The following is a 22244-nucleotide window of genomic DNA, read 5'->3' on the forward strand; positions in this document are numbered from 1 at the left end:
CTCAGCCAGAGCCCCGACCCACCGCAGGGCAGGGCAGCCACATGGGGCTCACAGGCACCCCAAGAGCCCCCAGCTCTGACAGCAACACCAGGCGTGTTCTGGGGTGTCCCGGGGTGTTTCCCTGTGGCAAGGCTGTGGGGAAGAAGGGCACTCACGCTCCACTGCTGTGCTGCAGAGCAGAGTCACAGCCTGGCTCCTCAGTGTGTTCATGCCCACGGTGCTCACAAGGATTTGGTAGGAGGAGTTTGGCTCCAGCCCCTCCAGACTGGCCTCGCTTGAAGGGATGCTCATGGTAAGCCTGGAGGTGGGGGGTCCTTCAGAAAGCCTCTCTGTCACCACCTCATAAGCCTCCACATCTCCAGGAGAGCTCGTCCAGTTCAAGTAAAGGCTCCTTGCCTCTGGCAGGCACTGCACATCCTTCACTGGATTTGGCTCTGCAAAAGAGACAGGACAGGCTCTGGACTCACTGGGTCAGAGAAATCCCAACCTCTGCCCCACTCAGCATCTGCTCCCCAGGCCAGTGAGATGAGCAGAGCTGGACACTTGCAGCCTGGGAACCTGCTGTGCCATGAGCCACAGGACAGTGGGAATGGGCAGGGCCTGAGCTCACATCTTACAGGAGACATCAACCAGTGCAGATCTGCAAAGTCTGCTCTGCTCCACAGCTAGCCAGGAGATCTGTGGTGGGGCTAGCTTAGGGAGCCAAAAGCTACCAGAGGTCACCTCGCTGGCCTTCCCTGTCTTCCACCCATGCCTCTCTGGACACTCAAGGGTCCATCCAGACTTGAGGCCACCCAGGTGATTCTCCCTCTTCCAGCCTACCCCGCTCCCTCCCCGTGGCAGCGTGTACCCACCCATGGGCACTGCCAAGGGCTTGGTGCTGCTCCAGTAGGGCCCAGCCACGCAGCTCAAGGACACCGAGTAGTTCCTGCCTGGGGTCAGCCCCTGCAGGAGGTGCTGGACTTGTCCTGTGCCCAGGGAGAGCCGCCAGGGCAGCGAGCTGTTCCGGGGGTCCCGCAGCCACAGCTGGCAGTCGTCCTGCTGCCCAGAGACACTGTCCCAGGAGATCAGCACCGTGTTGTTCCCTTCAGCCACCGCCGAGAGGTTCTGGGGAACTGAGGGGGCTACAACAAAAACCACACCAGGAGGAGTTACTGGTATTACTGGTATGCATGTGCTCTCTTCTATTCTACAGAGACACAAGTAGGAGATGGGTGACACAAGGAGACTCCACGTGTTCAGTGGTAACATTCCTGCAGCTGCTGTTTGCCAGAAATGACCTTTAAATGGCAGCTGAAGGACATACAGAGTGAGGAGTGTGAGGAGATGGATTCTTCTTCCTGCTAATTACCAAGTTTCATTAGAAACCTGCCCGAAGGGCTCGGCACATGACTCCTTGCACCCTGCCAGGGGATGGCTGAGCGTGGGAGCAGAGACCGCTGGATTCCCCAAGCAAAGTGCAGGGACTGTGGGGACAAGCACATGAAAAGGCTTATTGTGCTTATCAGCATTTCCACATTCCATAAAACAAAAAAAAAGCCCATCCTCCCCTTATACCCCATGCCAGCAATTCTCTGAGTGCCTGGAAAAAATGCAGCAGGAATGGTGGGGTGTCCCCCCAAGCTGTGAGGCCTCATGGTCCCCCAGGCTGTGGGTGTCATCTACCAGAGCAGCACTACTGCCACGGGATGCTGTGCTCTTGTTCAGTCACCCTTGCTTGGAGGAGCCAGACTTCAACCAGTGGGGCCATGGGCTGGAGGCTGCCTCCTGAAACAGCAGCCACAGGCAGCAGGACTGCCCTGCCCCACTCTCCCATCCACCAGGGCTTGCCCAGCCCATGATCCCATTGCTACACTGGTACCTCCCACCCCATCTTGTCCCATCCCTGGAAATCTTCAAGGTCAGCTTAGACAGGGCTCTGAGCAAGCTGACCTAGCTGAAGATGTCCCAGCCACTAGCAGAGGGGTTGGACTAGATGGCCTTTAAGAGGTCCCTTCCAACCCAAAGCATTCTCTGACCCTACAGCTCCCAGGCAGCAGTCCTGGCCGAGTCTCTGCCCCTTCCCACCACAGGTGCTGAGCCCACCCAGATGGGAAGGCTGAGCCTCTGCAGGACGCAGAATCTCCAGCTCTGCCACTTACTTGTCCAGTCACTGATGTTCCCTGCCGAGGCTGCGTAGGGCCCTGCCACGGACACCACCTCCAGCAGGTATTTGTGTCCTGGAGCCAGGCCAGAAAAGGTGAACTTGCTGGTGCCTTTCCCAACAGAGACATTGGCAGCCACAAGGCCTGAGCCCGAGTGGTAGAGGAGGAGCCTGTAACCGTCGTGTCCCTGGGGTTCGGCTCGCCAGGACGCACTCAGCCTGTTGGGATAGCCCTGGTTCGTCACGTACACGTTCCGGGGTGCCAAGGGGTCTGCCGAGACAGCATGGGAGACACGTCAGCAAAGGGCCCCAGGACACCTGGGGTCTCTTGGTAGTGCCATCAGAAGGGATGCGCCATGCTTACTTCTCTAAGAAAATGAACTATGTATTTTACATAGTTTAGATAAATAACTTTGAACAAGATTTAGGATAATTTATATTAAACACTTAAATTTAGAATGAATAAACTTTAATAACAAAGAATAATAAATTAAATTTTAATAGAATATTAAGGTGAAAAAATGGAGATTAAGAGTACTTAAATATAGTGAAACTTTGCTTAATCTTATTAACACTCAACTTATTAACATTTTAACTTATTTTTGTATTATTGACACAAAAGGTATTAAAATCTAGATAAAATAAATATATATTAGAAGATCTTTTAGATGTACAGCACACTTAGCCTCCACTGTGTGGCTCCACCCACCAGCCCAGACTCAGCTCAAAGCTTCTGCAAACTTCTCTGTGCTTGTGTGAGCAGGGACAGCCCTGTCCCCGATGATCTGGGGAGGGGTGAGGAGGAAACACACAGCCAGCGAGGGGACAGGGGAAGGTGAATGTGGGAACCCAGGGCTTCCCTCTGGCTGCCCTGGCAGGTCTGGGACCCTGGCAGGGGTCAGGAACCCCCCTGGACAGAGCCCCCAGAGACACTGTCTGTGATCTCTGTCCATGGAAAAGAGTTTGCAATCTTACAGGATAAATTACCAGCTTTGAGTGTTTGATAAGAGTAATAATTAAGTGTGACACGGGTGCAAAGGTAAAATTTTAGGTTTCTAGATTAGGGGTTCAGAGGGGACAAGATGGAGGAAATTGGGTGTGTCTTGTCCTTTTCCTCCTTCTTCATGCCCTCCATGTTTCACTGTGGTGTTGGCATTTTTCTGTTGGTTTGGGCTGGGGACACACTGTCCAACGTAGGTGACAGATATTGGCACGTTATTGTAAATCCAGCACAGGTAGTTTGTGGTATTTAATGTTTGTACCATCCCACTGAGGGCAGAGCCCCACACGCTGCCCTGCAGGACAGAGCTGCGGCAGGGCAGCAGAACATGTTAGAGATAAACAGAATAAACAACCTTGAAACAGCACAGACCAATTATGGCTCCTTCTTTGGCAACGGGGCTGACAGACAGAGACTTTCTACAATCTCGGAATCCCCAATACCTCAGATTCTGACAGGTGAACACCCTGCTGCTGCCGCCTCCTCCCCGGCTCTGCCCTGAAGTGTGGCTCTGGCGCTCCAGCTGCCCTCACCAGGCTGCTGGAGCTGCTGATGAGTGGGCAGAGCACCCACTGTGCCACTGCTTGGGGTCAGCAGGGCCACGTTCCTGGCCACGAGCTCCCGTGACAGCCCAGCAGGGCACAGGTCCCCTCGCCAAGGGTACTCACACGTCCAGTTGCTGACGTTGGCTGCAGGTGCCCTGAAGGAGCCAGCCACAGATGCCACCTCCAGCAGGTACTTGCTCCCTGGGGCCAGCCCCGTGAAGGTGAAGTTGTGGGTGTCTCTGCCAAGCGAGGCTGTGGCTGCCACAGTGCCCGGCGCTGCTCGGTACAGGGTCAGCGTGTACCCGTCGGTGCCCCCAGGCGCAGCCCCCCAGGCCACGCTCAGCCTGTCGGGGTGCCCCGAGCTCAGCAGGCGCACGGCGGCCGGCGGCAGCGGGGCTGGGGAGGGAACACACCTCGGGTCAGGGATGGGACACCCGGCAGGAGCACACAAACACCCCACGGGCATCGTGCAGCACAGGGAGATGCCCTCTGACAAATGCCTCCTCATCCTCACTTTTATCTTTTCCACTCCCATCTTGAAACGTAAATTTTAAGGAATTTAGAGATTTTAGAGGAGCTAAGATTTTAGTTAGAAATAAGCCTTACTACAGTTAATTAAAATAAATGAGTAGGCCTTGATGAAGTTAGGAGTTAGTAGTTAACTAATAATTGATTGCTTGTCAGCACAATGTTTGGTTAGCTGGGTTTATAATGAAGAATATAGAAACTGACAAAGAGCTTTTAGGAACATAAGACAATTGTGGCCTCCTCTGTTCTGAAACCAATTGCAGACAAGGAATGGGAGTTCTACCAAGAGTTCATTTGTCATATTTGCATCGAAAAGGTAGAAAGGTCAGAACGAGGAAGACTTCATTTACTTCCTCATTTGGGGACCCCTCCCCATGAAACGGACACCGACCCATTTCAAGGAACAAACCACGCATGCTGAATGGCTTTTGGAGTGATTAGCGTAGGAAGCAGGGAATGGGATGTACCAAAATCATGAATATGCATTTGTAGTTTGGATATTCAATACTTTATGGATAAAAGGGCTCTGTAACCACCTGGAAGCTGCGGTGTGGATTTGGGAGTGATCCCACACACAATAAACACACACTTTCTAACTTTAAACTGTTAGAGAGTTTTTGTCCGTCACAGTTGGATATTGGTACTAAATCAATATCCTTATTTTTTTAATAAATCAATCTCACCTCACCACTAACTGCTCAGCCCTACTGGTCCCTACATGCCAAGCCCTCCTCATCCAGGTCACGCTCATTCCCACAGCCCAGTGGTGTGATATTTCCTGCAGTGGGAACACCTGCACCCTGCCACGAGCACAGGTGAGCTCCCACACCCAGCTGCTGTGCAGGTGCCCAGACAGCACTGGCACAGCCTCTGCTCTCTGACCAGCCCTGGAATCCTTCTGGGTGGGGAGAGGTGCTGGATGAGCCCATCTCCTGAGCAAAGACCTGTTCTGCAGGGAGGACTGTGGAGTGGTTTCTTGCACTACACTTATTCAGTTAATGAACCTTTATGGTAAGGTGGTTTCTAGCTGAGGGAAAGGACTCAGTGAGCCTCCTGTACACAGGAACAGTACAGGTGCTCCTGCACACAGGGAGAAGGGTCAGCACAGGCAGGGAATGTCCCAGCACAGGCAGGGAATGTCCCAGCACAGGCACATCTGGGCAGGCCTGTTTCATCAGCATGTCCTTGTGCAAGCCTACAGCTGAACACACCAGCGCCATGCAGCCAGCAGTGTGCCCCTGCACTAACTGCTGCATGCCACAGAGGTGCATGCACATCTCCAAAGCTGCCAGGTCCCCCGTGAACCTCCCAACTCTCCTCAGGACAGCTCAGTGCTGTGACATTTCCCACCCCTCTGCAGAGGACACTGCTTCAGGTACTTACAGGTCCAGGCACTGATTTTGGGTGCTGCTGCCTTGTACTGTCCGGCTGTGGCAGTGGCTTCCAGGGAGTACTGGTGTCCTGGGGCCAGCCCCGTGAAGGTGAAGTTGTGGGTGTCTCTGCCAAGCGAGGCTGTGGCTGCCACAGTGCCCGGCGCTGCTCGGTACAGGGTCAGCGTGTACCCATCGGTGCCCCCGGGCGCGGCCCCCCAGGCCACACTCAGCCTGTCGGGGTGCCCCGAGCTCAGCAGGCGCACGGCGGCCGGGGGCAGCGGGCCTGGGGAGGGAACAAGTCACTGCCAGAGCCACAGCTGGGCTCAGCACAAGGATGCTCCACATCTGTGCCAAGCCTGTGCTGCAGGAGCTGGGTCAGCAGCAGGTGCCACGGGCTGGCTGTGCCTCTGTGGCAGCCGGCTGCTGGCTGAGGCTGTGCATCGCTCTGGGGGGCTGCCAGGGACGGGCTGTGGCACAGGGTCAGGCACAGACTCCTCGTGCTGCAGCCAGCAGAGAGTAAGCACTGGGTACTTGCACGGGTGGCAGAGGTGAGCAGGACAGCTGCACCAGGACAGCTGCACTGCTGCGGTGAGCTCATGGACACCCCTTTTGCCCCCCCTTTCCCCAAGACCCTGTGACTCTGATCAAGATAACCCCTGGATCCTCCTTCCTGCCCCAACGGGGTTGGCGGGGAGCCAGGAAAGCCCACCCTGTCCAAAACCTATATAGACCCCTAAAACTTCCTGCTCTCTCTCTTTTGCCCCGCTCTCCCATGGACACCACAGAATAAAGAGAGCTGTACCAACATACCCTGGGGTAAGAGCCTCTTCTGAATACCTTATCCCTCTCCTGGTATTCCTCCCCTCACAGCCCCATATCTCTGAGCTGGTCGGATCCTAGAGGGGGCTGCGTGGAGGGGGGGAAAACTACAGAAATTACACTGCACCACTATGGTCCTGATTGAACTGGGAAGGAGAGATCTGGTGAACAACACTCAAGGAGAGCATCAGACTCACGTGTGCAGTGGGTGAGGCTGGGGGTGCTGGCGTGGAAGGGCCCGGCTGTGGCCCTCACTGCCACGCTGTAGCGGGTGCCAGGGCTCAGGCTCCTCAGGATGTGACTCCTGGCACCCCCACCCAGCAGCGTGTGCCTGACAGGAGTGCCAGATGCTGGGTCACGGGCATCCACCACGAAGCCTTCTGCCCCTCCAGCCAGCACTGCCCAGGACACCACCAGTGCTGAGGCTGAGGGGCTGCTCAGGGTGAGGTTGACAGGGGCCAAGGGATCTGGAAAGCAACAGGGAGACAGTTAGCCCTCCTGCTCAGTGCTGAGATCTGGCTGCTGTGCCCAGGGTTCCTCCAGGTGGGCTGGACCAGAAATCCTCTGGAGAGAAGCCTGGGCACAAAGGGCCAGGCAGGGCACACGACTTGGAGCATATCATCCCTGGGGTGTGCTGCTGGATGTGGCAAGGGAGATAACCAGAGCCTCTGGGGTGGATGGGGGGATTGGCTCTGTGTCAAAGATGGAGTGAGGGTAGTGAGCAGAAAGGTGGGACCATCACACAGAAGCTGTGGGCAGGGCTTGCGATGGGGAAGGTGGCAGTGAGTGCTCTGTAAGGATCAGGTGGAGGCTCACAGTGGGGCACTGTGCCCAACCCAACCAACCAGACTCACATGTCCATTGGGTGACATTGATGGAAGAGGCTTCTAAGGAGCCTTTCACAGCAGTGACCTGCACAGCAAACTTGCTGCCTGCTTCCAGGTGAGTCCAGGTGATGTTCAGCGCATCTGGACTCAAGGTCTGGACCTGAATCCTGCCCTGGGTGCTGAGGCTATACAGAGTAACATGGTAGTGGTCCCTCTTGCCAGGGGGCTTGTTCCAGGATGTGTAAAGCTCTGAGGAGCTGCCTGGGTTGGTAAGGCTCAGGTTTGTGGGTGCAGCAGGAACTGTGAGGAAAAACAAGACACATGAGTTAGAGAGGAAAAGATCCACTTGTGAACATGCAGCCATCTTCGTACACGGAGACTGTGAGAGGCAGGATGTGACCAGAGGCCAGCGCTTCACCAGGAGCCAGGCCAGGGTCCTGTCCTGTCCTGTCCTGTCCTGTCCTGTCCTCTCCGTGGGTGTCAGATGCTGACCTGTGCAGCCAGTGATGTTCTCGGGGAGGGAGCGGTGGGGCCCAGCCACTGCCCACACCCTGACAAGGTAGCACGTTCCTGGTTCCAGCTGTGGCACAGTGACATTGGTGCTGTCCTTCCCCGCTCCCAGGCTCCTGGGCTGTGCCGAAGAGCCCTCCTCGAGCACGCTGAGCAGGTATCCATCCCTCTGGCCAGGAGCAGCCTCCCAGCACACAGCCAGAGCCCCCACGCCGACGGGGCTGGCAGACAGGGAGCGAGGAGGCAGTGGGACTGCGGGAGAGAAACAGCGTCACTGGGGCAAACCTGTGCTCAGAACTGACTCTAGCTTGGCAATGAAGCTGGAGCTGGAGCACAGAGGGCATCACACACTGCCTAAGGCTGGTGGGAGCGGGGAGCTGTGTTCTACCGGTGTAGCCGATGGCGGTCTGAGAGGAGATGCGATGAGGCCCAGCCTGGGAGATGATCTCCACGCGGTACCGGGAGCCTGGCACCAGCCCCTCCAGGTCCAGCTGGGTGACTCCACGGGGGACAGACACATTCCTGATGATGGACAGGGACTCAGCCACTGAGAGCTGCACCAAGTGGTCTCTGCCACCTCCGGACTCCACCCAGCTCACGTGCAGCTCCTGGGGTTTGCGCCCAGGCTGCACGCTCACGTTAGCCAGGGACAGTGGATCTGGAGGGAAGCAGAGCATGGACACCCATGAGGTGGTGGAGGAACCACCTGGAGAAGCCAGGGCACAGCCTGCACTTCTGCACAGGGCTGAAAGAGAAGTGAGGGCACCTGACCACCGGATCTCCTGCTCTCCTGGGGGACACGCAAGCTGCCTGTGCATGTCCCCAGGGTGCTGCTGGCAGGCAGCTACTGAGAGCCCTCAGCTCCCAGTGGGCTGCTCTGCTCTACAGAAAGGGAGCAGCAACCCATACAGGTCTCTGTGCTTCCTCTCTCACATCGCCCTCCCACCAGTCCCTGGCTGGCCTTCAGATCACCAGTGGTCTAGGCAGAAGGTTCAACCTGACTGGGGAAAACCCAGGCTGGGGAAAAGGATCTTTTGGGGCCCAGCACACAGCACCTAACCTATGACATGTGCTCTGTCTTCCAGGACAGGGAGCATGCAGGTCTCACTGGAGCCCTCCCTCCACCCAGACAAGTCTGTGTCACTGCTAGTCTTGCAAGCAGTGCCAGGATGTCCCATCCCTGCACGAGACTGGGAATACTTCTGACTCACATGTCCACTCAGTGGCAAAGTGTGACGAGGATCTGTACGGGCCAGCGAGGACAGTCACCTTCAGGAAGTACTGAGTGCCAGGGGACAGCCCCAGGAACGTGAAGTTGTGGGTGTTTGGCCCCACTGAGGTGTTCCTCTGAGCTGCATGGCTCTTGCTGTAGAGCTGGAGGTGGAACTGGTCCACATCACCAGCAGCCTTGTCCCAGAAGGCCGAGAGCCCCATTGGGCGCCGGCTGTTGGTCAGCGTCACGCCGGCTGGGGCCAGGGGGTCTGGGAGAGAAGAGAGAGCCAGGCAGTGAGAGGAGGCTGTGCTGGGGCCTGGGGCTGTCCTGGGCACCCCCCCTGTCTGTGCCTGCTGGGGTTAGGTCAGCAGTCAGCACACCAAACCCAGAGCAGCCAGAGCTCCTGCTCCGCAGCAGACACGGGAGCGGGTCCCCACTTCCCCTGGGTGACATTTGGGAATGTTTTCTGTTCAGTGATGGGTTCCTCCTGCACTGCAGACCCTTTTACTCCCAACATGGCTGAATGTGGCTCCAGCTGGCTGCCATTCTGTTTGTCTCTGCACCCCTGGCTCTGATTCCCACCTCCCCCCACAGGGGCCACTCTGATGCTGTAAGCATTCTGCTGTCATGGGATGGTGGCAGCTGTGACCCGCAGCAGGGTGAGGCAGGACTGTCACACTCACACGTCCAGTCGGTGGCTGATCGCACAGGGGATCTGTAAGGCCCAGCCATAGCAGCCATCTCCAGCGTGTACTGCCGCCCAGGGACCAGGTTCTCCAAGGTGACATTTGTCCAGTCACTCCCCACAGTCACGTTCCTGACCTGCTCCTGGGACTTGGTTTCCCGGAGGGTCCCTGTGTAGCCAGTGCTGCCAGAGGAATCTGCTCTCCAGGAGGCTTGCAGAGAGGTGCTGCGGCCACCATTGCTGAGGGTCAGCTGCTCTGGGGGCAAAGGGTCTAGAAAAGGAAAGGTCTAGAATCACCTGGCAGAAATGCAGCTCCAAATGTGCTGGGGCAGGAGCCCCCTCCCTGGGAAAACCTGCATCCAGGTGCTTGGACCACTGTCACCCCTGCTGACACCCACACACCAGTCTGGCAGGGACTGGGCCAGCACAGCTCAAACTGGCAGAGAAAGAATTGTTCTGGTGCTGAGGAGGTGGTGGGTGGTGGAGAGGGTGGGTGAAGGCAGTGACAGCCTGAGCAGTGCCACAGGAGGGTGGCTGAGGAGAAGGGCACTGGGCTTAGCTGCCCCTTGTGCCTGGTGACGGGGAAACAGCAGGGTCACACACTCCAGCAGCACATCTGCCTCCTGCTGAGCCTTTTGCCCAGTTACTGGATTAGGCTGTAGGAGATGTGTGCTGTCAGTGCCCCGAGCGTGACATCAGGGGAAGGGCAGGATCCAGTGGCAACCTGGGGCTGTGGCACTCACATGTCCAGTTGGAGATGCAGCGGGGTGAGGATGTATAGGGACCAGCCACGGTGCTGACCTCAAAGGTGTACAGGGTCCCAGGGTGGAGGCCCTCGTAGGTGAAGCTCGTGACACCCCTGGGCAAGGAGCTGTTCTTCACAGGGTGCTCTGCAAGGCTGAGGAGCAGCAGGTAGCCCTCCCCTGTGGCCTCCTCCCAGCTGGCCAGCAGGCTGTGGGGGCTGCCCTGGCTGGACAGGCTCACGCCAGATGGTGCTCGTGGTTCTGCAAGGGACAAGGACAGCACGACACGGGGCACTGCATCAGGCAGGAACACTGCTTTCACAACATATTTTCACAAGATGTTTTCTGCTTTTCAGATTGCTCTAGGTGACCCTAAAGCAGGGGTGTTGGACTAGATGATCTCCAGAGGTCCCTTCCAGCCCTAACAGTTCTGTGATTCTGTGACACTGCCGCTGTGTCCATCCCACACAGGGGCAGAAGGGGCTGCAGGGAGAGCTCTTAGTGCCCCCAGCACCATGGGTTGGGTGGGTACCTCCCCACACTGTGTACAGCTCCAATTGCCCTTTCCCAGAGTGGCAGCTCTGGGACAGCACCAGCTGTGGCTCCACAGGTCACCCAGGAGAGACTGAGCACAGGGAGATGGCCCCTCTGGGGGGGCTGGTGGTGCTTCCCTGCCCACCCACCCAGCTGTGGTCAGGGCAAGGGAGGAAGCTGCCTGCAGCCTGCCACACAGAGTCCAGAAGGCACAAAGCAGATCTGGTCTTGATCTGTGCCTGACACTTGCTGGCACAAGCCTGCCCAGGACCTTGGAGCCCACCCTCACCAGAACTGTGGGGAGGCACAATTTCCTGCTCTGATCCACAACCTGCTCTTGAGACCAGGTGTCCCTGTGCCCTGTCCCTGTGCCTGCCTCACCCCCAGCCCCCCCATCGGGCAGCAGGAACAGCCCCAAGGCCACACATGGGCTCTCTGCTCACCTGTCCAGGCTGCTGTGCTGTGTGCTGATGCCCTGTGGGGCCCTGCCACCACCACCACCTGGACAGAGTACTGCTGGCCAGGGCTCAGCCCGTGGAAGGTGACGTGATCGTTGTCCCCACCAACAGAGATGTTCCTCGTGGGAGCACCGTCCTCTCCCTCCCGCAGTGTCACCAGGTAGAAGTCCCTCTGTCCCCCTGGGACACTCCAGCGAGCCTCTAAGGAGTTCTGCTCCTCTGCACTGCTCAGGGTCACATTGTGGGGACTCAAGGGGTCTGGAAGGGAATAGGATTGTGTAAATCAGGGTTATGGGGTGCTCTGTACCCCTTACTCTCCTGAGCCTCATTCCTGGCAGGGTTACGTCCAGCCTTAGACATCCTTTTGGAGCGAGTCATCTGCACTCCCCAGCACAAGCATTCCTGGACTAACAGAGTCCAGACAAAGCTGGCAGCCTTGCTGAGAAATTCCTAAAAGTCTCCTTGCACTCCATTCACTTCCCACCATGAGTTTGCTGATATTCCCAGGAACTGGCCTGGACCAAACTCCTGGCCAGACGCCCCTGGCTCGTGTGTCTGGCATGGGGGAATTTTGTTCAGTGGAGCAGGTCAGAGCTGCAGACAGCAACAGCGGGATCAGCCTCACTCCAGAGCAGAGAGAAACCAGCTGGAGCTCTGGAGGCCTTCCAAAATCCCATCTGCAGGGAGCAGGGAGCAGGCTTCAGCTTCCCAGGCTGGCAGGTGGAGTGGGAAGGAGCTGGAGACTTTGACACCTGGTGGCACCCAGGTCCTCCTGGCATACACACAACCAGTGTTTGGCCAGTGCCAGGACAAGTCACTGGCCACGGCAGCTCTGAGGCTGCAGCTTGGCACCTCCATCATTTGAGGGCCAACGCTACCTTGGTGTTCAGTGTGAATCTGCTCTGCCCTCTTCGTTTCCCTCCTGGCTTTTCTGGAAACATCTGGGAGAACAAGTTCAGGACTGGAACTTTTTACTGGGCATGCACATGGTGTCACCAGCAAAGTCCCCCTCTTTCAGGGCCCTCATCAGCCTGAGGCCAGGGCAGAGAGTGGGCTGGGGGAATGGTGCAATAGTGAGTTCTGGGAGGGCTGCCCTCACTGTTTTGACCTGCCAGAGGCACCTGGATTCCTTGGCTGTATTTACACAGCACCCATCATGCTGGGAACATCCACCAGGATGAGGTTATCAGGTGCTACCACACCATATCCTTGACAACAATCAAAGAGCACCAAAAATCCATTTCATAGAATCACAGAATTGTGGAATGGTTTGGATTGAACAGGACCCTAAAGCTCATCAATTCCCACCCCCTTCCATGGCACCTTCTACCATCCCACCTCTCTAGCCCTGTCCAGCCTGGCCTTAGACACTCCCAGGGATGGGACAGCCACAGCTGCTCTGGGCACCCTGTGCCAGGGCCTCAGCATCCTCACAGGGAAGCATTTCTTCCTAACATCTAATCTAAATCTCTCCTAATTTAGTTTAAAACCATTCACTCCTTGTCCTATCACTGTCTGCTCATGTAAAAAGTCTTTCTTGCTCTTGTATAAGCCCCTTCCAGAGGCTTCCAGTTCAAACCAGCTCAGCTGCTGCCCCCTTGCCCCATTTTTTCTGTTGCCCTTGTACAGCCCTGAGGCACATGAGAGCCAAGCCCCAGTAGCACTGAACAGCAGTGGGATCTGCTGCCCTTCCATCCTTCTCCTAGGGGAGAGCGCACAGGCTGCTCCCCCTCATCCCAGGGGGAAGCAGGCCAGCCCAGGGGGTTCACTGGCCCCACTGCAGCACTGCCCCAGAGCTGGGTGCCCCATCAGCTTTGGGCCAGGTCCAAGCACCCAAGGAGGAGGCTGCACTTTGGATTCAGAGACTGGAGCAGAGGCAGGGAGAAAGCTGGGGCCACCAAGCCGATACTCACATGTCCAGGCAGTGGCATTGGGTCCCAGCACGGTGTGGGGCCCAGCCGTGGCGCTGAGCCCCAGCCAGTAGTGAGTGCCAGGCTGGAGGTGCTGGAAGGTGTAGCTGCTGAGGCCCCTCCTGGCTGACAGGCTTGTGCTGACCCTTTGGGTGAGGAGGTCACGGAGCTCCAGGTGGAGCCAGGCAGCCCCTGCAGCATCTGCCCAGGAGGCCACGAGGCTGGTGCTGGAACCTGGGCTGAGCCTCAGCTGGGTGGGGATGGAGGGAGCTGAGGGAAGAGCAGGACAAAGCAAGCTCAGCACTGGGGCTGGTGGTCCCTGGACCCTCCTCTTCCCCCGGGGCCCCTGTGCCCACAACTGCTCTGTCTGGCACGGGGGTGAAGGTCTGGTAGGGGTCTACTGAGGGGTGTCTCTCCCCTGCCCCATCCCACACAGGCTGGGGGGCCCTTGAGGTCCTTCCACTTTGTCATGTTCTTTCAGGCTGCAGGGCGGAGGGGCGGCAGGCTGGGTGCTGCAGCACTCCTGCAGCTCTCAGCAGCCAAGAGATCCAGGATCCCCAGACTGCCCTCTCTGTCGGGAACAGACAAATCCAAGCCGTGGGTGCTGCAAGGCAGGCCCAAGGTGCAAAGTTTCCCCCTTGGCCCAGGCACTCGGCTCACAGCGGGGATGTGAAACACTCCAGCTGCTCCCCACCATTCACAAGCTCCCCATCCCAAGCCTGGACACCTCTTCCCTTGCCAGCCCGGCACATGTGCTGCACCCTTCCTGCCAAACCCTTCCTGCCACCCCTTCCTCCTCGGGCAGGCGCAGCCACCATCCCTACCTGTCCACTGGTGGGTGCTGGTGCTGGCCTGGCCGGACCCCGCCAGCGTGCTGACCCTCAGCGCGTACTCGCTGCCGGCCAGGAGCCCGTCGAAGAGGAAGGCGGAGGCGCTGGGCAGCAGGGACACGTTCCTCAGCAGGCTCTGGGAGCGGCTGTGCCACAGCGCCAGGCGGTAACCGTCCCGCCCGCCCGGCCCGTGCGCCCAGGCCGCGCGCAGCGAGGCGGTGTCCACGCTGCTCAGGCTCAGGTCACGGACGGGCGAGGGACCTGCGTGGGACATGGCACACACACCGCTGGCAAGCTGCTCACGCGTGGTGGAACTCGCCTTTGCCTGGGGGGTTGATGCCAGCCAGCTTCACAGGACCCAGTCACAGAATCCCGGAAGGGATCCTAAAGCTCATCCAGTCCCACCCCTTGCCATGGCAGGGACACCTTCCACTAGCCCAAGTTGTTCCAAGCCCTCTCCAGCCTGGTCTTGGATACTTCCAGGGACAGGGCAGAGTTTCTCTGGGCAACCTACGCCAGGGCGTCACCACCCTCACAGTGAAGAATTCCTTCCTAAGATCTGATCTAAACTTCTCTGCCAGTTTCATATTCTTCCCTCTTGTCCTGCCACCATCTGCCCATTTAAAAAAAAGCCCCTATTTCTCTGTTTTCAAATCCCCTTTAGGTACTAAAAGTCGTTTTAAAGTCACCCAGGAGCCTTCTCCTCTCCAGGCTGAACAACCCCAGCTCTCCCAGCCTGTCCTCAGAGCAGAGGGGCTCCAGAGAGGATTCCCCAAGCACAGCCCCATGACCTCCCTGACCACTCACCAGCCTCCTATGGGCTGTGTGGGCTGCACCATCCCCTTGGATCAGTCTCAGCAGTTCCTCTGAATGCAGCAGGGAGGCTTGGTCAGGGCCAACACATAAAGGTGAAGCCACCATCACCTTGAAGTTCACCTGCTGACAGGACCTCTGTTCCTGCTGGCCTGTGGGTCCTGCCACCCGCCTTTCTGTGACAACCAGCTTCTGCTTCTGCCACTGCTGCCTGACACCAGCCCTTCCACTGCCCAATCTCCTTCCTCCAGCTCTGCTCTCCTTTGCTAGGTTTCCCACCTTCACGTGCACTCATCTACTCAAGGATCTTCTGGAGAAGTGCAGGCAAGGGCTGCCATCCCCACCTGAGCTGTAGAACCACCAGCCCTGTCCCCTTCTCCCGCCCTTGGCACAGAGCAAGGCCTGGGGGTGACCAGTGATTGACAGACATGTGCCAAAATTGTGGAGCAGATGCTCCTTCCTTGTAGCTATTTCTTGACTTCCAGGCATGACATTTCCCTCAGCTCTCTGCAAGCTGGTCCATCATTACCTCCATTATTCTAGGAGGAGAAGACACGGCACAAACCCAGCCCATACAAGGTGCAAGGGCAGGACCCTTCCTCCACAAGGATGAGGGAATGACCCTTTAGACTCTGGAGAGCCAAGAAGGAGCCTAGTTCTTATGAAAGTGAGGAAAAGCCCAACCTCCCACGAACCAGCAGGACTCCAAACAGCACAACAATCACTGGTAGGAGCACTGAGCTCCTGGGGAGGCCTTACTTGTCTGTGCTGTGATGGTCTGGCTGGTGGTGTCCATGCAGGCCAGCGTGGCTGTCACCTCGATCTTGTAGCGCGTGCCAGGGGTCAGCCCGTGGAACCAGAAGCTGGTGGCATTGGGTCCAGCAGACCCATTCTGCAGCAGCGTGCCTGACCCCAGGGAGGACAGGGCAAGGAAATATCCCTTGGCACCTCCCTCTGGCTCATCCCAGGACAGCAGGAGGGAGTCTGACCGGTCATGGTCACTCACACTGACATTCAGCAGGGTGCCTGCAGGGGCAAATCCAAAACTCTCAGCAGGGATTGGTGGTGCTGTGGGCCAGGCTGCAGAGCCAGCTCCCAGCCACCCACCCTTGCTGGGGCACACCAAGCACTGGCCACCACCCTGACCCCAAGGGCTCTGAACAGCCCTTGGGAAACACCAGAACGTTCAGAAACTTTCATGGACTTGGGCCAAAGGAAGCTGTCAAAGAGATGCTCCTAAGCATGGAGCATCTGCTCCACTGGAGAAAGACCAGAAGGTTTCAGTCACCATGGGCTTTGTCCAGACAGTCCTGGTTTAAGGCAGAGAAGCTCCCTGGCCGGCTATAATCCATTGCTCATCACCTTGGTTGGCCTGAGCCCCCCCAAAAGATGTTGAAGGCTCTGGGTCCACCATGGAGAAGCAAGACAGTGGCCAGTTAGGAGGCAGGACAGATATGACAGAGGGACCATTATGCTCCCTGCAATAGTCTCTGCCTCTGTGTGGGCTCTGACAGAGGAGGGGCAAAGGCTGCTTTGGGGGTTCCAGACAATGGGTCACCCCCATCCTGCCCAGCTCAGAGGTGGGAAGAGCGGGACACTGCATGCATGGAGGGCGTGTCCCTGCCCTGGCTGTGCTGCAGCAGTGAGGTCCGTGTGCTGGGGCTGTGGGGCTGCTGCTGCATGGCAATGGAGTGTCTGGGGACAGGGAAGTGGCATACAGGGCTTGGCCTAATTGGTGGGTCAGTGGCTGAAACTGCAAATGAATTCCTGCCCTTAGAGTGCTCAGGAGTCACCTACACAACAGGAGCCACGCAGAGCCTGTCTGCCAGGCCCAAGCTGGAGGTGAGACCAGGGCAGGGTCCATCTCTGCCTCACAATGTCTCCAGCACATTGTTACACACCCCCATCCTCAGCCTTGCTGTCAGTCATGGAACCATTTGTTGGAAAAGCCCTTTAAGATCACTGAGTCCAACAGTTCCCCCAGCACTGCCAAGCCCAGCACTAACCCAAGTCCCCAGATGCCACATCCATGAGCTTTCTATGGCACTCAGCCTTTGGAAAATGCTACAACAGCTCTAGTGCTAATAAGACATTTGTGAAACAATTAGCACTTAAAATTTATGGTGTGCAACGTGTTATGACAGCCTTACACAGGGTCTGGCACAGTGAGACAGCACAAACCAAGCACAATGACTGCCCCAGAGGCTGCCATGGGGCGCCCTTTACACAGCCAGGGAGAAGCACTGTGGGGTGAGGGCAAAAGGACCAGAGGACATCAGATGGACATGAATTGGAGCACGCAGTGCTCGTGGAAAAGGCCTTCTCAGTGCCATCCCTGAGAAGTTCAAGTGCATATTCAGGATCAGACAGCTCAGGAAGGGCAACATTTAGCTAACTAAATGTAGCTGGGTGCCATGGGTGAGGTGTCTATACCTGGGCCAGCTGCCCTGGGCTACGCTCGCTGTCAGCAGACACCCAGAGCACCAGGCAGAGCTGACCTGAAGGCAACCCACAGGTCACTGTCCTGCCTGGTGTCAGGCTGGGATGGTTTGTTACTGCAAGCTCTTATCTCCTGCAGGTGTGAGTTCTCAGCCCATGTTTTTCTGCTTGAGTTTCCAGTGGCTTTAACACCTTCATCACCTTCACCATCTCTCTGTCACCTTCCTCACCTCGGCAGCACAAATGTACCTAAATTGGGCCAGAGGCCTGTGACCCCAGCACTGTTCATGTTCCCACTAACCACATCACAGACAGCACATCCACATACACCTCACGCCCTGACGGGTGCCTGTGGATCATCCAGGTGATTTCTCACTGGCACAGGCTGATGCCAGCTGTGGGGCTGCCTTACAGATTCTGATCTTACCCAGACAATTCCAAGGTTCTGAGCAGGGCACCTATGGCTGCGCTGCCACTGAGCCCAGCTGGTGCTCTGTGGAAGCAGAGAGCTCTGGAGCCTTGAGCTCCCATACAGTTGGTGCTGGAGAAGGATGGGACTGACTCTCCCCCTTCCCTGGGCATGTAGCTAACCTGAAGCAGAATATTTACAAAGCTACTCTTAACTCCAAGAGTCCTGGTCCAGCACATCTGCTCATCTCGAACCGAGACCATGCTGCCCTCCTCAGCCTGGGCCCTCACTGCTGTGACTCACCTCTTTCACCAGGAGCATCCCGGCCCTCCAGCCCTGCCCGTGCTGTGTGGTTGCATCCCTCGCCCTGGGGATTGAAAGTGTCAAGTGAGAGAGGGGCAGGATGAGCTGAGACCAACAGCTGGGAGAGGTGCCCTGTGTCAGGCACAGGTCCCACCCTGACATGGCATCTGTGGGCTGTGACTCCTTTTCCTAGGAGGGACTGGGTCACTTCTCAGACCTCCCTTAGCCAGGGCAGGGAGACAGACTTGGCAGATGCAGCTTGTGGGCTGCCTTGGCCTTTTGCAGCTCCTGGGGCTACAGACCAACATGGGGCTATGCCCACAGGAAAAAAGGCCACCAAGCCAGCCAGAGCACAGGAGAAGTTCTGGAGAGAGAGGGAGGGACCGAGCTCTGGACGAGCCTGGCAATCTCATTCTCTCCACAGGCACACCTCCTTCCCACCATCAGGGGAGAGGATGGAGAGACCACAGACCTCAGTGCAGCTGCCAAACGGGCAGAACAGAATCCCCGGAGCCCCTGGCACCCTCCCCGGCAGCGGCGACACCCGCTCTCTCCCAGCCTGCTCCCAGCAGGGTGTGCCCAGCTTTGGACTGGCGTCAGTTCCCCCCACGTTAAAGGAAATGTCTCCTGCCCACTCCCTGTCCTGCAACAAGCCACAGCACAACCATCATCTTCCTGGCGTTCTTTTCCCTCGGCTCTGCGGGCAGACTCGTTCCCTTCCCACCGGTCGCGGCGCTTTTGGCAGAGGGGAGCGAAGCGGCTGGGGACCCCTGGGAACAGCAGCCGGACCACGGCCGGGCGGGGAGCCGAGCGGCCACGGCAGCAGGGACACGCAGCGCTGCCAGGCAGCGAGCCCGGGCTGCGAGGGGCAGCGAGCCCGGGCTGCGAGGGGCAGCGGGGGAAGCGAGCCCAGGCTCCGAGGGGCAGCGAGCCCAGGCTCCGAGGGGCAGCGGGGGCAGCGAGCCCAGGCTCCGAGGGGCAGCGGGGGCAGTGCCCAGGCTCCGAGGGGCAGCGGGGGCAGTGCCCAGGCTCCGAGGGGCAGCGGGGGCAGTGCCCAGGCTCAGAGGGGCAGCGGGGGCAGCGCCGCTCGGGATGCCGAACGCCGCTGATGTGGCGCGGCGGCACGGCCCGGGAGAGGCACCGCAGCCCCTCGCGGCAGCGGCAGCGAGCGGCATCCGAGAGCTGCGGAGCCAACCGGGGATCAGTCAGGCGCTTACCTCTGCCAGGGTCCCTGGGAGCCGCGGCACACACAGCACCAGCAGCGGCAGCAGCAGCGACCTCATGGGGGACCTGGTGGCAGCAGATCAGAGCGATGACAAAGTTGGGGTGGGGGGGGACAGTTTCTTAGCAGCGGCTGTCCCCAGCCAGCCCCTTGTCCCACGGCAGCCGGGAGCAGTGTCCCCACATGCTTTCCGAGCGCAGGTGACACGGTAGCATCAATGGGGAGCGGCCAGCGAGCGGCACCTCGGCCGGGCCCGCCGGCCCTGGGCGGGGGCAGAGCTCGCCTCCAGCCCGGCAGAAGCCCAGCGGGGGCGGCTGCCTCTCGCTGGGCGCATTTGCTGCTGTCGCCGCCGGTCCGTGTCCTCCGCGGTGACTCCGAGCGGGCAGGGCTGCGGCTGCGGGAGGCTCGCTGCCCGCCCGGCTCTCACGGGACTCTGCCGGGCTGGAACCCGCTCTGGCATCGGCGGCAGCCCCGGGAGTGCAGCGGGAGGGGCGGAGGAGCGGAGGGGAGGAGACGGGACTGGGCTGCCGGAGGCTCCGGGCTGGGAGGGCGCGCCCGGAGCAGCCCCAGGCGGGGAGGGAGGGAGGGAAGGAGGCGCAGCGTGGGCTGGGGGGAGCGGGGCACGAGTGTGCTGTGCAGCCTCTGCTCCCTCCGTGCCGCACCTTGGGGCAGCCCCCAGCTCTGTGTGCTCTCATTCCTGCGCAGGTGCGGCCGGGAGCGGGTTTGGGGATGCCGAGGGCAGGGATGGGGGTGTTTCCGTGCCGTGCCGTGCCGTGCCATGCCCGCAGGCTGCAGCAGGGCGAGGGCACACTCTGAGAGGCTCCTGGCGTGGCACCTGGCGGGCACAGAGGTGCCCAAAGCACGCTTTGCCCATCTGAGGGGCGGCTGAAGCGAGCTGTGCCCGGCTGGGAGGGCGGTGTACCTCGGGGGTGCCCCGGGCTGGGAGCAGGCTGTGCCCCGGGCTGCGAGCAGGGCGGTGCTCTGCGGGGTCTGTGCAATGCGTGGCGGAGTGCCAGCTCCCATTCAGAGCAGGGATGCCATTGGCTTCACATCAGCGCTGGGGATCTGGGACAGTGCTGGAAGAGGTTCAGTGATGCATCAGTCCGGACGCCAGTACAGCCTTTGTGGCCGTGGGAGTCTGTCCCAGTGGCCAGCACGGCCACCTATGGGGGCTATTCAAGCTCTCCTCATTACTGTAAGCCACCGAGCTGTCAGAGTAGGACACATCCCCCACCTGTCTTACAGAACACCAGAATCCTTCAACAAAAGACTCCGAAGTTTCCCAGGTGGGACCTGTGACAGAACAAGCCCCAGTATCTGGACAAAAGACACGGGAAAGTTCCAGCTCTTGCATGCAATTAAGAAGAGAGGGGGACACAGGGGACCTGGTCTAGGACGCATCTCCAACCCCATGTCCATACCCCAACACTTCTGACAACCCCCAGGCTGATGGAGCCAGCTGGAAAAGGGGACAGGGAACATGAATCCCCTTCCCTTTGCATGGGTGACAGTAAATTTCCCAGGTCCTGGCCAAATGGGACTGGTGCCAGGAGTCCGTGTCCGTGGTCACAGTCACGTCTCTGCAGAGGTCCCTGCTTGGAGTGGGCTGAGGATAAAGGAGCCCTGAACCTGCAGCTCAGCCCAGCAGTGAGGGCCCGTTTGTCATTCAGTCAAGGACTCAGATGTTCCCCCAGCAGAAAGGTACAGCTCTACCACCAGAGCCTCTTTGTGTCACTCTGTCTCCAGACCTACCCCTCCCCTGCACCATGAACACAGAGATCTGGGTGGGAGCAGAAGGCAAGGCCTTGGCTCCAGCACAGGCGAGATTTTTAACCTTTAATGCCCACAGCTCCAAGGGCTGAATGCCAAAAATGCCATGGCTGCATCTGCTCAAGTGATGGATGCCCAGGGTAACAGCTGTGGCTCTTAGAGATCCCCTGATAAGCATTTGGGACTGAGATCCACCAGCACCTGGGCTGATGAGGTTGACCCATCAACCAGTGCCACAGCCACCTCTGGGGGTACCCCTCCCTGCTGCTGGACACTGGCCTGATGGGCAGCTGGCCACTCCCCATTTAGTGCCAGGTGAGTGCTCACAGGTGCTGGGGGTGAGGTCCCCCAGCCCCTGAGATGGAGCACCTCCCCAGAAATGAGACAGGGGGAGATTTGGGCCTGATTGCTGCCATCTCCAGTGGGCTGGGGACTGTTTTTAAAGGCCCCTTTGCAGAGCTGGGCAGCTGCAGGCGGCTGGGAGGAGGCTGGAGCTCCTGGCTGCAGTGAGGCTTTGCCAGGTTTACCCGGGGGCCCAGGGCAGGATCAAGGATCTGTTACAGCTCCTGCTCCCTAAACATGTTTGCAAAGGGGCTTCACTGGTGTCCCCTCGAGGTCCATGGTGGGGTGCAGGCTGCCAGCACAGGTGAGCACACTGGGGATGGGGAGCGTGGGGTTGGCTGTTTGCTGCCATGAGCAGCCTGGAGGGTCACCTGGAGGGTGGCTGGGGACTCTGGTGTCCCTGGAGTGTGGCAGGTGATGGAAGAGCTGAATTCAGGGAGCCCCTGGCTGATGAAGCAGGGGCTGGAGGTGAGGATGGGGGGTCTTGCTGGGTTGAGAATTGTGATCCAGGGACGTGGGACAGGAGGCACCCTAGATTTTGAAGGAAAATCCTGGGGAAAGATGTTGCATGCCCCAGTGTCAAAGGCAGTGTCCCCTGCAGTGGTGACACAAACAGGTTTTCCCTAAAGTCAAGGTGGGGCTCCTGCAGCTTCAAAGAACACCAAAGAGCAGTTCCAGGCCAACAAAAGGACAAACACAGCCATTGGGACACTCCAACTGGGTTGTGCCTGCCTGGCCCAGCTGGGGAGAATCCGTGTCCATGCATACTTAATGCACCTGCCTAGGCACAGCCCCAGTGCCCCTGCATCAGCCTCTGCAGAGCCAGCC

General features: G+C 58.6%; 1 protein-coding gene across 4 annotated transcripts in view; it reads right to left on the bottom strand.

Moving 5' to 3' along the window:
- LOC100222119 (receptor-type tyrosine-protein phosphatase V) overlaps nucleotides 1–22244 on the bottom strand; it is a 44008-nt gene that overhangs the window by 18785 nt on the left and 2979 nt on the right. For 2 of the 4 annotated variants that reach the window (XM_030291955.4, XM_072918797.1), the window contains exons 2-19: nucleotides 19300–19372; nucleotides 18083–18146; nucleotides 15691–15957; nucleotides 14113–14379; nucleotides 13292–13558; nucleotides 11364–11636; nucleotides 10387–10647; nucleotides 9642–9914; nucleotides 8957–9226; nucleotides 8134–8403; nucleotides 7728–7997; nucleotides 7263–7535; nucleotides 6606–6875; nucleotides 5600–5872; nucleotides 3812–4084; nucleotides 2142–2414; nucleotides 855–1124; nucleotides 156–434 (exon numbers count right to left, since the gene is read on the bottom strand). In XM_030291955.4, coding sequence (XP_030147815.4) covers nucleotides 156–434; nucleotides 855–1124; nucleotides 2142–2414; nucleotides 3812–4084; nucleotides 5600–5872; nucleotides 6606–6875; nucleotides 7263–7535; nucleotides 7728–7997; nucleotides 8134–8403; nucleotides 8957–9226; nucleotides 9642–9914; nucleotides 10387–10647; nucleotides 11364–11636; nucleotides 13292–13558; nucleotides 14113–14379; nucleotides 15691–15957; nucleotides 18083–18146; nucleotides 19300–19365 — 4459 coding nt within the window. In that variant the 5' untranslated portion in view covers nucleotides 19366–19372. Of the gene's footprint in view, nucleotides 1–155; nucleotides 435–854; nucleotides 1125–2141; nucleotides 2415–3811; nucleotides 4085–5599; nucleotides 5873–6605; nucleotides 6876–7262; nucleotides 7536–7727; nucleotides 7998–8133; nucleotides 8404–8956; nucleotides 9227–9641; nucleotides 9915–10386; nucleotides 10648–11363; nucleotides 11637–13291; nucleotides 13559–14112; nucleotides 14380–15690; nucleotides 15958–18082; nucleotides 18147–19299; nucleotides 19791–22244 lie in introns of those variants that run through there. The other 2 variants (XR_012052034.1, XM_072918798.1) reach the window with 2 other exon arrangements.

The sequence above is a fragment of the Taeniopygia guttata genome, chromosome 26 (genome assembly GCF_048771995.1).
Source record: "Taeniopygia guttata chromosome 26, bTaeGut7.mat, whole genome shotgun sequence".
NCBI lineage: Eukaryota > Metazoa > Chordata > Aves > Passeriformes > Estrildidae > Taeniopygia > Taeniopygia guttata.